Source organism: Eurytemora carolleeae, unplaced genomic scaffold (genome assembly GCF_000591075.1).
Source record: "Eurytemora carolleeae unplaced genomic scaffold, Eaff_2.0 scaffold800, whole genome shotgun sequence".
In the NCBI taxonomy this organism is placed as follows: Eukaryota; Metazoa; Arthropoda; class Copepoda; order Calanoida; family Temoridae; genus Eurytemora; species Eurytemora carolleeae.
Window position 1 is genome coordinate 82,819 of NW_019396687.1, and position 15,214 is coordinate 98,032.

General features: G+C 29.8%; 1 protein-coding gene across 1 annotated transcript; it reads right to left on the reverse strand.

Annotated features, from left to right (window-relative positions):
• Positions 1–1,549: 1,549 nt before the first annotated feature.
• LOC111707386 (histone-lysine N-methyltransferase, H3 lysine-79 specific) lies at positions 1,550–14,824 on the reverse strand. Its single transcript, XM_023480486.1, has 16 exons — positions 14,735–14,824; positions 14,376–14,462; positions 13,898–13,981; positions 12,254–12,279; positions 11,299–11,432; positions 10,596–10,684; positions 10,248–10,273; positions 10,131–10,168; positions 8,738–8,846; positions 8,503–8,620; positions 7,818–7,926; positions 6,612–6,674; positions 6,328–6,421; positions 5,541–5,628; positions 2,555–2,598; positions 1,550–1,674 (listed from the first exon to the last, which is right to left on the reverse strand). Exons 2-16 carry the CDS (start codon positions 14,436–14,438, stop codon positions 1,572–1,574), a joined length of 1,188 nt encoding a protein of 395 aa, XP_023336254.1. The 5' UTR covers positions 14,439–14,462; positions 14,735–14,824; the 3' UTR covers positions 1,550–1,571.
• Positions 14,825–15,214: the final 390 nt, after the last annotated feature.

Consider the following 15,214-nt stretch of genomic DNA (forward strand, 5'->3'; position numbering starts at 1 on the left):
TCCTTAAATCTAGCAGACGTAATTTCAAGGCAGAATTATTTCGAGGAACACCTTAAACCCTTGGGAAATATGACTAAGCTCTAAGAACGATTTAAAGCATACACTTATCTACATTTTTTTTAGGGAACACCCAACTGTATAACCACTATCTTTAAATCTTTTGTATATATTTATTTTGTAAATCTTTACTTTGTAAATCTTTATTTTGTAGATCTTTATTTTGTAAATATGTATTTTGTAAATCTTTATTTTGTAAATATGTATTTGTAAATCTTTATTTTGTAAATCTTTATTTTGTAAATCTGTATTTTGTAAATACAACATTTTAGTTAAATCTACAATTCTTCGAATTGAAGAGCCAAACATTTTTAATTAAGAGGGATTAGAACAAATAAACAGAAAAAAGACACAATATAGCATCTTTATAATTTGTTTGTGACGGGGGGAGATATTTGTAAAACATAATAAACATTATTTCATTTGCTAAAGTAATATTTCAGGATGAATTAAATGCATCTATTAAAATTCCAAAATTAGATTGTAATAACTATATTAACATAACAGAAACGTAGATGATGGATTAAGTTTATACTTATGATGTGAGAATTTTATAAACAAAAAAAATGAAAATTAAGCATTGACGTTAAAACCATCTTTGAGTTTTAAAAGAAATTAAGAGTTTTCCAAATTGTGGCTTTGTATCTTAAAACAGAAAAAAGACGCTTGAAAAGCTAGGTTGGGGTATATTAAACTAGATATATGATATAAGGTCAACATACAGGAAATCCCAGAAAAAATATAGTTTTTAGGTAAAGTAGGATGCCTCTGAGCTAGAACTTAAAATGTTTCTTATTACATTATATATCTATTACTCTCTCGTTTGTTTTTCTATTACGGAATCATATTGGATGTTTATATCACATTCAATGTGTTATTCATATTTCCACATATATTAAGCCTTGATAATTGTTGATAAATGAATCTTTGACTAAAAGGAATTCCTTAAATCTAGCAGACATAATTTCTAGGAACTCCTTAAATCTAGCAGACATAATTTCTAGGTACTCCTTAAATCTAGCAGACATAATTTCTAGGAACTCCTTATATCTAGAAGACATAATTTCTAGGAACTCCTTATATCTAGCAGACATAATTTCTAGGAACTCCTTATATCTAGCAGACATAATTCCGAGGAACTTCTTAAACGCTTGAGAAATATTGTATATACAGCTAATCTATTAGAACGATAAATATTACCACCAAAGTGCCAAAATATTTCTATGGTTAATCTCCTTGAATGATTTTAGACAAATTTCACTCCCCTATTCTACATAGTCTTGAGAGTGTCATAAGTTCCATTTAAGTATGTTCTAATATTTACGAACATAAATGGAAAGATCTTTGCTTAAATTTGTTCCTATTTTTTGGGACACCTTCTACCTAAAATTTGTAAATTATATTATTTCCAGCTGAATTAAACATTAAAAGTAATCTTTTTTGATAGAAAAAAATGATTTAAAAAATAACAATTTCTAAGAAAATCTGATTCATATATTTAATGATAAAACGGATTACTTCTTGTTATTATTCATATTTTTTTCACTTAAATAGTTAAACTTATTTTTCTCCGTGTTCAATGGTGTGATCTCGTTACTACTCCTCTGGAAGAGGCACCTAAGAAAAATGTAAGAATTAAATACAGGGTGAGTCAATCTGATAGATTCCTTACAGCAACTATTTTTTCCTCCTCAAAATTAAATGAGTAGAAAAACAAAAGTGTGCGAATATATTATTTCTATCACATCTTAATCTTAAACATATCAGATGGGTAGTTTTGTAAAATACGTAAAAAGATATTTCAATACACGTGGATTTAACGGTTCTGTCAATATTTCAGAAAACTGTGACTTACGATCACAATATGACCCCTTTTACATAATTTTTTAGCCTTTTATCTAAACTTTTTTGTTGGCATATACATTGTGAATGTATAAAGTATAAAATAAACAAATCTGTAAGTTTTAAGATTGTTGAGTTATAGACGAAAACACGTTTGATTTCAAATAAAAGAAACCGAATGCTTCTCTCTCTCGTTAGTTCATGATGAATAATACACTTTTTATGCTTAATTTCCTTTTATTCTAATTTAGATATCAAATTATAAAAAGAATTTAAAGAATAAAAATCCTCAAAATGATTTTAAAAAATTGAATTGCGGATTTCTTAATTTAATTTCGCGCATTTTTTTCGGTATATTTGGAAGTAAAAATTGGAAAAAAATATTTTTTGATTATTTTCATTTCTTTTTGTTGGCCATAATTATTAAACGGATACTAATTTTATATTTTTACAGTGTTTTAACTTTTATGTAAACAAAGCTGATATTTTTTTAAAAGCTTTTAACTATAAAAACATTTTTTCAAAAAAAAAACATTCTTCTTAAAGGTAAAAAATGTACGTACTTTTTGTAAGCAAAGCATTTTAAATTTTTTCTTTCATATGCTCCTCAAAAAAAAGGTTAACGACATATTATATAACATTCTCTTTAACTGACCTGAAGCATCCAAGATTTTCTAGTTCTCTTTCCTGCTCCAGAATCTAAACATCATAGTTTTTTAAAGTTTTTATTTTATCTTAGATAAAGATTGAAAATAAACTATTGTGAATCGGATATGCTGATCTTTAGCACTATAGTTTCAGTAGAAATAAATATTTCCATTTACTGATAGCGCCGATTGAAGGATTCATAACTCTGATTGGATAATGACATAGATAGAAAGATAGATGTTACCAACATACTATTTCTATTGGTTCAGAATAGACAACAAACAAATGGCTGACCCTGATTGGATCAGGATCTAATGGACTCGGCATACAGGAGTGTTAGATAGAAGTCTCGTTAACATTTCGTACACAGTCCCTTTACATAACAGGAGAATAACGAAAAAAGAATATTATTTGTGAAGATAAACTGTAATTGTAAAAATATAACTATAGCTGGAATCCTAGTTTAGCCTATGCCAACTGGACTTTCTCTGCAAAAGTTAAAATTCACAACGCAAAATTGGTAAACCAAGCTAAGAAAATTTCCGTGCGGTTCTTCCGAGTTCTAAAATCAAAATTTGAGGCAAATCGGTTATGGGGTTCCTGCGTTTGACATACACAAACAGACAAGAAGATAAACGCACAATCAGATTTCTTCTTTTATTTATACTATAGCTTGGGAACCTGGCGCTGTCCATGTTACTCATAGTGTCTCCCGTCGTTTACCCGCAATGGGTCAATTTTAGTAGGAAACTAAATGTTCGTTATTTAAGTCTACCCACTCAACTTAGAAACTCAAACCAAGCTAAGAACATTCATTTGGCTCTTCCGAGTTCCAAATCGGTCTAAGGGTTCCTGAGCTATGATTGGACAAACAAACAGACAGAGATTACAACTTTAAATGTAATCTGGGTAAAATCAGTATCAAGAGATTTCATATTTTTCACTTAAACTCAAAATAGTGTTTATAACACAAACATATTAAAGAAGAAAACAATCTCACCTTGAAATAACTGAAATATATATCTTGCTTTTACATTTTCGATAGACAAGCATTTGCTGAGTCATGGGATCATTAACATGTTTCACTTGGTGGTTTTCATAAGCAATGTTTTTAATTGTTTATCTTCTTGATGGTTTCTTTCATATATACATACTTGTAATGATACATCATACAACTCGATGGAATATTTTTAAAACTAAATCTTGGATTTTTTAGTTTTTTAAAACTATTGATGCAATTTTTTTTTGCATAATACAAACAAATAAAAGAGAAATCTAATTTTGTTTAATCCACCAATTTAAACAGAAAAATCTTTTTGTAAACAAAGTAATCTTAACTTTGGTATTTAGTTTCACATTTATATTTTTAATGTAAGTTTGTATAAATATGTTTAGTTTTACATTTATATTTTATATTGTAAGTTAGTATGAATATGTTTAGTTTTACATTTATATTTTATATTGTAAGTTAGTATGAATATGTTTAGTTTTACATTTATATTCTATATTGTAAAATTGTAAAATCTATTTAAGGCGATTTACAGCCTATTTAAAGAGAATATAAGACAGCAAATTGTAAGCATGAAAGACAATATTAAATATGTATTTCAATGGTTTCAATCTAAAAATATCTAAAATTAGTTTATGTTACAGAGAATATAGTTACTAAGATTGAAAGATAAATGTATAAATAAGTTAATAAGAAACGTACTTTTACGGCACTATCTCTTGGTTTAATTGAGGATGGATACAAATCTCATCTCTGGATATTGGACTCTGGACTCTCGCCTCTAGACACTCGACACTGGACTCACGCCTCTGGACTCGGGACTTGGTGTATAGACTCTTTGGACTACTGTCATCTGGACTCTGGACACTTGACTCTGGACTCTGGACTTTGGACTCTCGACACGGGTCTCTCTGGGATATTTAACCCATCTCCAGTGATGGTTAGCTCCATACTGATTAAACTACTTGCGTACACTAAGAGTAATGTACACAAGAGTACTGTACAGTTAATGCGTCACTACACATGTACCGGATACAGCTGGTAGGAAAGCTATAAGGGGGGGGGGGCAATCTGTAGATTTAATATTTGTATGATTAACAAGTTATCTTCAGATTACACCAACCACAGGTTTCACAAAGTTAGTATGAATATGTTTAGTTTTACATTTATATATTATGTTGTAAGTTAGTATGAATATGTTTAGTTTTACATTTATATTTTATATTGTAAGTTGTTATTGAATATGTTTAGTTTTACATTTATATTTTATATCATAAGTATGAATATGTTTAGTTTTACATTTATATTTTATATTGTAAGTTAGTATGAATATGTTTAGTTTTACATTTATATTTTATATTATATAAGTTAGTATGAATATGTTTAGTTTTACATTTATATTTTACATTGTAAGTAAGTATGAATATGTTTAGTTTTACATTTATATTTTACATTGTAAGTTAGTATAAATATGTTTAGTTTTACAATTATATCTTATATTGTAAGTTAGTATGAATATGTTTAGTTTTACATTTTTATTTTATATTGTAAGTTAGTATGAATATGTTAGATAAATATGTGAAACTCTTCTATATAAACCTTGGATAATGTTTACTTTAGTGATTATCCTTTATTGTCCTCTCTGCACTTTCTTTTATACATTCCACTCCTCTCACATATATGAAAATATGCACCCTCCTTCCTACCCACCCCTTTCTTATCCCACTTTACCCCCCCCCCCCTTAACCCAAAGAGGAGAAAATATATTTTCAGATTTTTTCAATTATTGTTTTTTTTGTTTCATATCATCATTATTTCAGGTGAGGTAATATGATTTCCGGGAATAGTACTGCGGCTCGGACAGGCTGGCTGGTCAAGTGCTGAGGCTTTATGTTTCATGGTTTGGGTTGGGGGGTAGTGGTGGTGGGGGGGGGGAATTGACCACTGATTCTTGGCTAAAATATCAAAAGTACTGAGCTCAAACCTGGTTTTGAAGAACTAGGTTATCCATCCTAAGTTCTTCCAAATCTTCTTCTAATTTATTCTTTTCATCATCTTCATCAGCAGCTTTCCTAAACATACATTGCATCTTCTTAATCTAATTTCCTAAACATTCATTGCATCATCTTCATCAAATTTCCTAAACATTCATTTCATCATCTTCATCTAATTTCCTAAACATTCATTGTATCATCTTCATCTACTTTACTAAACATTCATTGCATCATCTTCATCTACTTTACTAAATATACATTGCATCATCTTCATCTACTTTACTAAATATACATTGCATCATCTTTATCCACTTTCCTAAATATGCATTACATCATCTTCATCCACTTTCCTGAGTTATATGTCAACAACAACAAAAAAAACGTTCGGGGGTTGAGGGGCTGTCCTTCTCGGAGGAATAGGTTTAGAATCTGTTTTTATTATATATTATATTACCTTCATCTATCCTTTCTTTAACTCAGTAAGATAATCTTAATGTAATTAAGAGGATTATATTTTCATTTAATTAAAACAGTTTTAAATATGTCTTTGAAGAGATAAAGCTTTGTTCCATTATAAAATCTTACAATACTAATCCAACTATCTCTTGTTCAACTTAAAGGGACTGTGAACATAATTTGAGAGATTTCAATTTCTAACGCAATTTCAAACGAACCCCCTAAAAACTTAATGATCACTTCTTGCAGATGCAACAGAGACATGCAAGGAAAATGTTAAAATGGGCATCTTATCAAAAGAGCAAAATTTCTTTAACTTACTTAGGTAGTGCCGGGGTATTACTAGATCTTCTTTGTATTATCTCTGGTTGTCTTAAATCCACTGGGACTGATACTGACGAGAAGTAGAAGTATCCTAGAATAAAAAAAGTGACTCTTTTCAAAATTCTAGGCATCAAGCTAAAAATAAAAAAATAATATGTAATATATAATATTGTGGACAGCTTATTGTTTCATTATTTTAAAAGTTTACTTTATCATTATTTTACCTTTTATCCTGACATAAGAAATATATTTTTTTATATATTATAAGAAAATGATGTTACCCCCGAAAGTGCTAAGGTCTGCTTCAACTACAAAATATTCATCAAACTCCTCCTCAACCTCATCTAAATTCTTCATTAAAGGGACTGTACGCGTAGTTTTAAGTGACCTGCTATGCAAAGATATCAATGCCCGATTTACAACGGTACCCTTAAAAACTTTGTATGAATTATATTTGCATGTTTTTGCTTAGTTTAATTGTTTATCTTCATTTGCGGTTTTTCTTCAAAAGTTACTCCAGTCTAAAAGTTAAATGGACCGTGCCGGTACAACATGTACTGTATATTTAGTCGGTTGTACTGTCCCGTCAGACTACCCTGTGTAGAGGCGATCCAATACGTTTTATTCAACACGTATAGTCTGGTAAGATCACTGTGTACTTACACATTTCTTGATTGTAAGGAACAATTTAAAATGGAGAATCTCACACAAATAAACACTTTACAAGTCAGTTAAAATGACGGTATCTTCCAAATATTTTTAATCATTCAATGTTTCAATGTTATTGCTGTAAATCGGGCATTGCCATCTTTGCATGGACAGTTAATCAAAATTATGCATACAGTTCCTCTTAGCATAAAAGCACCTAAGTGGTGACCCTGCATTAAAAAAAGGCGCATGTCTGTTTCGCAACACTTCCTTTAAATATAAATCTAATTAAGATTGAGGAAGACATCGGTGTTTTCTAGTTTAAAAAAGGGTCGAATTCTATTAATTTCCTTTATTGTTTCTGAAGCAGATATTTTAAAGAAACCCAAAAATAATCAATTTGCATCTATATGGATACATATATCTTATTCATCCTTGATAAGAAAAAGAGATACAGGTAACCTTGTGAGTCAGACATGCCTCTCTGCTTACGGAGAGTCACTCAAAATTACGCCCCCGTTCTTTTATGATTCAATTGAATAGTATTACTTTTGGTTGCATTTTCAACTATGCATATAATATGATTATAAACAATACTAGGTATTCATAGATATAGATATGTAGTTAATACAAAATTCATATGTGAAATTGTTTACACTAGACAATTTTAGATTGCCTTGTAATTTGTAATTGTCTGTACGATGGTTTGGCACTATTGATATAAAAACAACGATTTAAAAGAAATCAAACGGTTCAATATCAATATCTTTTTAATTTGAAAGGAGAAATTTTTTTTTTAAATTTTGTGACCGCTCTAAGATTTTAATTTATCGCTTTACCTGCTGAAAGTTGAGAGCCACTATAATGACTTGGTGATGTTTGATACTTAGATAAATCTCGGATAGGTAAAGGGATATCTTTGACAGACTTAGTCAGATCATTCTTTTTCTAGAACACATTTTTAAGCACGTTAAAATATACATTATTCTAGTAATTTTAACCTCATCTGCTTTTTGCCCAGAATCAAAAAGGTTTTCTACTTGTTTTTAAAAACTTTCCAAAAACTGATATTCCTGCGAATAAAGGCACTTAGATGTATTTAATGTATTTGAACTGCCTATCAACGGTTCAAATTTAAATCACCGATTCAAATCCTTTCTAAACCCTTAGCTTTGAATTGGTGGTTCAAATTGAACTGGCTGACAGTGGTTTACTGACGCAGCTCAAATTCATCAAATTCATTAAATTCGGTCTCTGAACACATAGTCTCAAACTTTCAATTTTATCAAATATTTGCAACCGGAAGCCTGATTTTGATGAATAGAAAAAGTAGTTGAACTATGTGAATCAAATTAAACCAGTTCTCTTCAGCTTTTCCCAGTGCATTTAGAAGCATTTATTTTTTGATCTAGCCGAATTCAAAGTTTGACATATCTAAGTTATATGAACTCAAAAATTCAAAAATTGAGTTAGAAGAAAGAAGTATTTCAAAAGATTGTCAATAATAATCTTTTTTTTTCTTACCTTACTTATTAAAGTTTTCTCTTTTTGCTTTTTCTTCTTCTTTTTTACGCCAGGAGAATTGAATTTAGGACTGAGTTCCGAGCTTTTTTTTCTTATACTCTCCCTTTTCTTCTTCCTTCTTAAAAAATGAATGTATAAAAATAAATTTTATGAAACAGCGGGACCCACATTTAAGGAATATATGATTTTTTTCAGAAAAATTAATTTTTAATAATTTTGTTTTTTTGTTATTTACCTTTTCCTTTCTGGTTCTTCCTTCTTCTTTGATTTTCTTCTTTGTTTTGTTTCATTTATTTGTTCTCCTTCGACAGGGTTGACTATACCCTCTTCATCAGGCTCATCAACTAATTATTATTTATTTACCCTTTACAGGCATGGGGGGGGGGGGGTTGAATCTTTGTATAGATTTCCACGCCACCATAGAAGAAAGGCCTTAGAGTTAAGATATTGCAATGCCAGTTCATAATCAACATTTTCAAGGCCAGCACATTGGAAAACAAATTTGAATCCGTTTATGTTCACAGATTGGATGCTATAGTGAGGAGTGAAAAGTCAGAAAAATGTAAAAAAAAACTCCTATTTTTGACAAATATTAAGATGTGACACACATCACATCTCATCCATTTTTAAAGGCCTTTTAATAATATATTTTAGATCTGATACTTAAAAAAGTTTCTTTAGATGTTTTAAACACTGACTTGCCTTTTTACTGTCTTTAAAAGTTACCAAATGTTTTGTTAATTGTGTCAAAAATTGAAGTGCCAGGACAAAAACAACTAGAGGGGGGGAGGAAGGTCGTCAATCTTCCCCCATCCCCCTGGAGTTAAGCGCATGCTGCGCTGAATAACAAGATAGAGAAAGAGCATGCGCGTAACTCCTTTGGGCTTCTGCCTCATGGTTATTGTGAACGAAAAACCCCTAAATCTTGAAAAGGCGACATAAAGTGTTCTATCTGAAATGTTATGAATCATTGGTCATACAACTAAGCTAAATGATGTAATTTATATCAAGAACATAAGATAAGAATTACTAAGCTATTAGTGATGACGATGACGTTTGAGGTTCAGTTTAAAACGCCACTCTCTTCTCATTGGTTGAATTTTAACCTTCAACCAATCAGCAATATATTAGCTAATTAATACAATTTCGAGCCTGCAATTAGAACTCTCGGATTATAGTAACATTTTATATATGCAAAAAGGTATTTTTACTCCTTGTTCGATTGCTTTTCTGTAAATCGTTGATACTTATATGTTTAACTTATAATTTTGAATATCAAAATGTAAAATATCATTAGGTGGCATTATAGGAATTAGAAATTCAGGCTAGTTTGAGTTATGTATAAGTGAGTTAAAATGATATATCCTTATTTATTTTTGTGAGCGTCGATAGAGTTTGCCATTATTAATTTTCCTTTAAATGCCAGAAAAACTTGTCATCATTATTTTGGAAAATAACGATTTTTATACGAGTCCAAGGCATAAATTATTAACTTTGATGCTATGGTTTCTATTTTATGATAAATTATGGGTCTCTTCATGTAAATACCAAATTAATTTTGAAGACTGGAGGTTAATGATTTTCATGATTATGGTTAAAAACAAGTGTAAAACTAAATTATGTTTGACCTGTAATATCGTTTTGTTCTTGTTCTCTTGAGAGTAATCTTAAATAATTAATAAAATATTAAAAGATACTATTATTATGATAATGTATTGATCAAATGCTTTTTACTTTTATCGTACCTTCCCAATGCATTGTGGGCGCAGTCCTGCAATATATAATGTTTTATAAAAAAAATTAATTTTAAGATTTTAAATTTGAATCTACAGACATAGTTGAATCTGACCAAGAAGGTGAACCGTCGTTTTTCTGACTTGGAAAGCATTTGTTTCTGATAATTAATGCTTTGTTTCTAAAGATGTGAGAAGATGTATTTTGCAGAGAAACCACCAAAGAAATTACACAGTTTTCAAAATAAAAAACATAAAACGAGAATATACAGTTTAAACTTGATCAGACAAACCTTTCAATGCTATCATTGCGAATCAAACATGCCAATGGAGATTTGTCTATAAATTCCGTTAAAGAACCTGAGCATTCATGAGGCACATTGGACACACAGAGGTGGCAGGTTCAACAAACTCCTCCCTGTTGGATTCCTCTGATTCATCATCTTCAACTAAACAGAGATAAGATAAGATAAAGTTTATTGCTAAAATACATGTATCTGTGTACAGAACGAGTTTACAATTACAAATTGATGATTATATTAACAGTACAAGTATAAAGCAATTAGGTGGAAAATAGCTCTCGGCTGTTTTGATTATTTTTTCCACCTAATTTCAATAATGATAACAAAACGTTTCAAGTAAATAGATTTAAGGAGAACTATTATGAGATTAGAGATATATTAAGGTTTCCAACTAATTAAGTAAAAACCGAGAACTGGAGTATTTTTAACTTTTTAAAATTTTTAATTTTGGAATTTATTTTGGCTATGGCTATTATTTTGTAGGTTAAGCATGACCGTCAAATTAGAAAAAAAATATTTTTAAAAAAGAAAATCATTTTATAATGATCAAAATGCCACACATTTATTTACAAAGATCTATTATTGTGAACGTGAGATTGGTACCATCTTTATTTCTATTTTAGTATTTTGTTCTGAAGTACTAGGTTGCGAAAAAAATTTAAAGTTGTTCCTTTCATGCTAATCATAATCGCAAATGTTTCTAAATCTTCTAACTTGTCATAAACTCTTTTCTAAATCAGAGAACTCTTCTTATTTCTTACCAATTGCTTTCTTTTCCTGGGTGTCTGTGTTTAAACTTTTGGACCTTTTTCTTCGTTTTTTCTTCTTTTTCCTCTTTCCTCCAGTTAAAGGAGAATCTGTTTCACTTTTAGATCGTTCCTTGGAAGATTTTGGTCTATAAAAGATCGGTTCCTGATGTTCGCCATAGAAATAAAAAAATTGCAAAGGAATTGAGTCTTTGTAACAAACTTAAATTTTCTAATTACTACATCTTTGCAACCTGATGGTGTAAACCTTTGATATTTCAAATTGAAACTATTTGACCAAACATAATTCATAGTTTGAAATATCAAAGGTCTGCGAGATCAGGATGTTAAGCTATATGTGTTAGCAAATCAGAGTTTGTGGCAAAACCTCAGTTTCTTTATGTTGATATTATATTAAATGTGCAATGCCGTCATAGTTACATCACTATAAAAAATTACAATGCGAGAAATAATATTTGATAATTACAAAATTGTTTTTAAATAAACCTGAGTTAACAGTGTAGTATGTTTTTTTAAATAATACAGTTTATATACAATGATTGAACAATAACAAATATTTATTCATCAAAATTTTCTTTTTTAATTTCATTTTACTCTGCTAACACATAATGATATAATACTAACTGTCGATATAAGATTTAGCATCAACTTTAACCAATATTCTCAATACTAAATTTGAAAACTGATATAAGTTTATGTATATTTATAATTTATAAAAGACACAAATTCACATTCTCATCTTTAAATGGCTTTTGCGAAAATGTCAAACGTTCAGAACGAATGTTAGGCCTGCACTAGCACCTAACTCAACATTTTTAGTCAGAAAAAAATAATGGCATTGTTGATCACTGAACAGACAAAAGCTTGAAGGGTGCCTTAAGAAATCATTAATTTTTTAAATAATTGTTTTAACAAAATACAAACAAGCTTTAAGTTGCTAAAGGTTCACCTTGATTGTTTCTGATTTCTGGATTCCTAAAATAATTAAACATGTTTGGTAAGCAGTAAACCATACTCAAATCTTGTATGTCTTCAACACGCACCTCTGCCTCTTTAGTAAAAGTAAATTCAACATATATGAAGCATAAAGTCTGACCGCGTCAACCTTGTTGCACTGGCTAGTCCTGTTGATTGTCTGCTTAAGCTTAATCAAGCCAATGTCCGTGCGGTACCTAGTACAAACTCAAACCGGAAAGGTGGACCCGGCTTGGAAATTCAAATGTATACTATGACTGACCGTGTCAATCATGTATCCATTTATAGAAGAGGTATTGAATGAAATGTGTTAAAAATATAAGCAGTATGTAACCAAGTACTTCTTCTTTTCATCATACTTGTGCGATATAATCAAAATTAGAGAAGCTAAGATGGTAAGTAAGTAAGATTTATTAGAGATAAATCAAGATCATAATACATATCATTCTCATAAGCATATAATTGAAAATATCATGGGTTTTATCACAGATTAAGATAAGGTTATATTATGAATAAACTCATTCCAGTGATATGACCACCTCCTTCTGAATATTTTGCAGTTACGATCGTAAAATCACAAGAGATTTCTATATATATTTTACATAAAATTTTGTAAATTAAAAGAATTTTCCAAAATATGTTATAAACTAAGCATAAGAAAATGTGCTAATAACCTAACAATGTTGGTAATCCGAAATTTCATCTAACTAGGACGGGGCACGGTGAGACTTTTTCAAGCCGTTTGTTAGAGGTTAGTTATAACACAGCTTACCGTTATTTTAAAACACATCCATTGGTTCTTATTTATCTTACGATCTGTATTTTTACATAAACGGTTATTTTCGTTTTTTTAAAGAAGGTGGTTGCTGTTTGGTCTGTACAATTTCTGAACTGTTATTTTCCACAACCATTAGTCGTACTTTAAATAAAACTTTTCATTTTGGGTAAACTACAAATAATATGATAAGGGTGTCAAATAAGTATTTTTAGTATTTTTGATTGAGGGGCCAAAATCTCCACTTTCAAATTTTTAAAATCAATAAATGCTTGATTTTACAATTGTACACTTTTTCGAAAAAAGTAAATATTTGCGTGATTAGATAGGGTAATAATAGACGTTTTAATTTTTAAAAACGTTGTCTGGCCAAAGTGTTTGTCTGCAAGAGTCGCGCAGACATCGCTTTATAATCTCGTTTTTGATTTATTTTGTGGAAAAATACTTATATTTTCCACCTCCACCTCCTTTATGTTTTTTGCCGTTTGTTAACGGATTTTACAGTTTTTAAAAGTTTGCTGTTTATTTATTTATCTATTTATGTGATTTGTAAGGATAGGCGTTTTTAATTTGGAAAAAAGTTGTCTGATCAAAGTGTTTGTCTGCAAGAGTCGATCAGACATCGCTTTAAAATCTCATTCTTGATTTAATTAGTGGAAAAATACTTGATTGTATTACCCATATTCAGAGACAAACCACCTTCTTAATGTTTTTTGCCGTTTGTTAACGGATTTTACAGTTTTTAAAAGTTTGCTGTTTATTTATTTATTTATGCCCAGCACTACTTTCAACAATGTGCGCGAAATTGAAAAAAAAGTTATAATATGATGTGTCTAATCTTACTGTTGAATAGCTGAGTCTTCGCGGTGTTTCGTCAAATTTATCAAATCCCCCTGTCTTCTCTTTCTTCTCCAGCTCGACTAATATCTAATATTTAAAGGAGAATGAGTATGGTATATTTTCTCTTTTTTTAATGATAAACTAGATGAAGAGCCCATCGTTGCCCGTGGAATTTATAGAAACGCTTGAACTTTTTTTCTAACTTTGAAAAAAAAATTTTATTAAAATTCTCGAATTTTGAAAATATTTTTAGCCTAAGTTACCCCAAGGAAAACTAAAATATTTGTTAAGACAAATTCAACCAATTTGCTTAAGTAGTTTGGTCAGCTATATATAAGCTAACATATGTATATTATAAATATATATAATATATGAGCTTTATTTTATAGATAAGATTTTGTCATTTTTACCATGGTCTCTTAAAATGTGCGCTGGGACTTAAAAAATGATTATTATGGGGGATATAAAGTATTTTATATACCTGTTCTGGTTTTCCGGCCCCGACTGTAGTAGCCGTTTCTCCATATTCATTATAGGATATCATAGTATGCGTCTTAGTCTGTAAATCCTTTATTAAAAAAACATTATATTAGATATGATAAACCTTATATATCTATCTATTTAAAAAAATATATTTTTCTGGAACCAACAAAAAACACATGCTTTCAAGCATTTTATAAAAATTATCAAGTTTTACGAATCAGTGTTTGTTTGTTCAGTAAAAAAACACGCAATTGCTAAAACTTAAAAAGAATATAAAAAAAAATCATTATTCATACAAAAATAAAATAGTTCTTGACAGGTTTATAAATCAGTGATATTTAGGAAAGCAAGTCTCACCTGTTGAATATTGGTATAAGTATGGTAGTCAGGATTTGTAGAACTATTTCTTTTTTTACTTTTCCTTGTTTACCAAATCCAATCATTTTGTGTTTCTGTCCAAAACCAGGAATTAAATGACAAGTTTGATCGGATTTGCAAGATTTTGTTTATTTTCTTGAATGAAGAAATCGCAAGAATTGCCCAAAAACAAACAATTTTTCATCTGAAAGTTTAGAATCAGACAAATTAATCACGCACCTCTGCCGCTTTAGTACAGTAAATTCAACCTATATAAAGCATAAAGTCTGACCGCGTCAATCTTGTTGCACCAGCTAGTCCTGACCATAGAGCTAGGTACAGTACAAACTGGAAAGGTTGACCCTCCTCGGAAATTCAAATGTACTACGGCTGCCCGTGTAATGCAATTGAGAAGAGTTAGGTTCACGAGTTAAATTTGATTTTATAATTTTGAAAATAAATTTTGGCAATTCAGTTATT

What these genes read in the sequence shown, in the direction of transcription:
- LOC111707386 (XM_023480486.1), bottom strand. Translation starts at nt 14,438, where the DNA reads ATGATATCCTATAATGAATATGGAGAAACGGCTACTACAGTCGGGGCC. An exon ending in GGGCCGGAAAACCAGAACAG is followed by an intron (nt 13,982 to 14,375) that starts GTATATAAAATA and finishes TTTAAATATTAG; the next exon opens with ATATTAGTCGAGCTGGAGAA. An exon ending in AGAAATCAGAAACAATCAAG is followed by an intron (nt 11,433 to 12,253) that starts GTGAACCTTTAG and finishes GATCTTTTATAG; the next exon opens with ACCAAAATCTTCCAAGGAAC.